The sequence below is a fragment of the Enoplosus armatus genome, chromosome 18, assembly GCF_043641665.1.
Source record: "Enoplosus armatus isolate fEnoArm2 chromosome 18, fEnoArm2.hap1, whole genome shotgun sequence".
In the NCBI taxonomy this organism is placed as follows: domain Eukaryota; kingdom Metazoa; phylum Chordata; class Actinopteri; order Centrarchiformes; family Enoplosidae; genus Enoplosus; species Enoplosus armatus.
In genome coordinates this window covers 11,967,233-11,969,184 of record NC_092197.1, presented here as the reverse complement: position 1 = coordinate 11,969,184, position 1,952 = coordinate 11,967,233, and the positions used below count along the sequence as shown (strand labels likewise).

Sequence of the window (1,952 nt, the reverse complement as noted above, 5' to 3'; positions counted from 1 at the left end):
TACTATGGACATGAAAATTGTACTTTTTTAATCTAAGTGTGGCTTCACAGTCAAACAGCTTATAGGTCTTTCAAATTTTTTTTTTTTTCTTGTGAAGATGAAGGTTTGTACATAATGCTGTAAAATGATTTCTACATTTAGAGCAACCTATTGTGGGGTTTTGTGCAGGCAGTTAACTTCATGTTTTAGCTGCGTCAGAAAGGATTAAAAGAAAAGCTCTTTTGCAAGTGTCCTCAGGGTGTTGACAGAAAATGTTCAGGCAGGCTTGTAATGTGGTGAGCAGAGGCCAGCAATAAGTTCACAGCAGCCTAAATGACATTAATGTGTGATATTGGCCTGCTCATACTGCTAGTATGAATGGAGTTTAGTCAGATAGTCTGTAGGCGAGAACACGGACAACATATGATACGGCTCACCATTTCATATTAACACAGTATTTAAAATTTATTCTCAATGATGCTGAAAGGACAAACAGTACATGATCTTCCTTTTAAACAAAATATCAAACAAGTGAAGAGAATAAAGGAAGTATTATGGCAGAGAGACATGAAGTTGGAGTGATGTGATGAGTCTTTGTAATTCAGTTGGTCATTACTGTTTTGTATATTCTGTGCAATAAGACACGAGTGGGCTAACCGCTACCTATAGCCTATTAAACAGCAGATGTGAACTTGCTCTCCTCCTTCTCTCCACAGCTGTACACTGTCCATTACTACCTTTACCCCTCTGCCATCCCTCCTCCTCCTCCTCTACTCCCTGCCTCAGCACAAGCGTCCGATATCATTTTTAGTACAGCCCTGGCTACAGCACTTCCCCGCCACACCAAGAGAAAAGTTCCTCTTCTTCCTGCTTGGTATGGGCCAGTCGGCTGCAGCTGGGTTCTCGTCTCGCTCGCCTAAAAGCGCGGACGGTGGAGACTTCTCCAGCGGGGCCTGCTGCACATCTCCTGCGGCCCCGTAAAGAGCCAGGAGGTCTGCCAGGGAGCGAGAGGGGGCAATACGGAGAGGGGAGTAGTTTTCTGTGAGCTCTGCGCCGGGTTGCCAGGTGTGCTGGCTGTCCTCCACTGTAACGTCACTGAGGGAACTCCACTGGAAGGGATCTGGAGAAAGAAAAAGGATAGAATATAAAGCTTAACCGTACATCATTTGTCAGAATATGTTAATGAAAGGTGCTTTTTGGAGGACAAATGGTGAACATGAGCTGACCATGGTGCTGAAATGAGGCGCGATCAATCAGCTGTCTGACTGAAATGTGGGGGGAATTGTCGACTGATTAAAACCCTGTGGCAGCCTGTAATAACTCACAATCTAACGTGTTATGTAGAAATCTACAAATGAAGAAAGCAATCAATTAGAGTTAGCCCTAATTAGTTAATCCTAACCCTAACCACCACTTCTTCTCTTCAATCATCTTTACTGAGAAATCAATTGCTTACACTACACCATGGCTACATCAGAATATATTTAAAGACATGTTAAAGGTAGATTTTTACAAAGTTACTTTTTAAAACATGTCTGTATACATGTGAAAACCTTTTGTACTGTTATTTTTATATACATAAATTAAGCAATTAATGGAAAAGTTAACTCACCAGAGTCCCCCTCTGTGGATCGTTTCCACCGGGAGCCTCCGCAGGTGAAAATGACGGCTCTGATGAACTCTCTCCCGCACAGTTTCACCCCGTAGTCCCTCGGCATCATCAGTCTGCTCATCATATCAGCCTTCACGCAGCTGCATATGCCACCGACACACACCACCGCCACGGCGAGACTCAATCTCCAGAGCATTTCTTTCCCCCTCTCCTCTCACAACTGAAACGGAACGAGCCGGCTGGTTTGCGCTGCGCAGGAGGGTCAGCTGAGTTCTACTTGAGATCTGATCAGTGTTTCAAATCCTGCTGGTTTCCTTGTTTCTTTCTGTTAGAGTGTTCTGTTGCAGCCCGTTGAGCCTGA

At 44.2% G+C, this 1,952-nt stretch overlaps 1 protein-coding gene across 1 annotated transcript; it reads right to left on the bottom strand.

Annotated features, from left to right (window-relative positions):
* Nucleotides 1-761: 761 nt before the first annotated feature.
* Nucleotides 762-1,787, bottom strand: rln1 (relaxin 1). Its single transcript, XM_070925197.1, has 2 exons — nucleotides 1,592-1,787; nucleotides 762-1,099 (listed from the first exon to the last, which is right to left on the bottom strand). Exons 1-2 carry the CDS (start codon nucleotides 1,785-1,787, stop codon nucleotides 762-764), a joined length of 534 nt encoding a protein of 177 aa, XP_070781298.1.
* Nucleotides 1,788-1,952: the final 165 nt, after the last annotated feature.

Coding starts and splice junctions, on each gene's coding strand:
- rln1 (XM_070925197.1), bottom strand. CDS start 1,787: ATGCTCTGGAGATTGAGTCTCGCCGTGGCGGTGGTGTGTGTCGGTGGC. Junction 1,100..1,591: donor ATCCACAGAGGGGGACTCTG/GTGAGTTAACTT, acceptor TTCTTTCTCCAG/ATCCCTTCCAGTGGAGTTCC.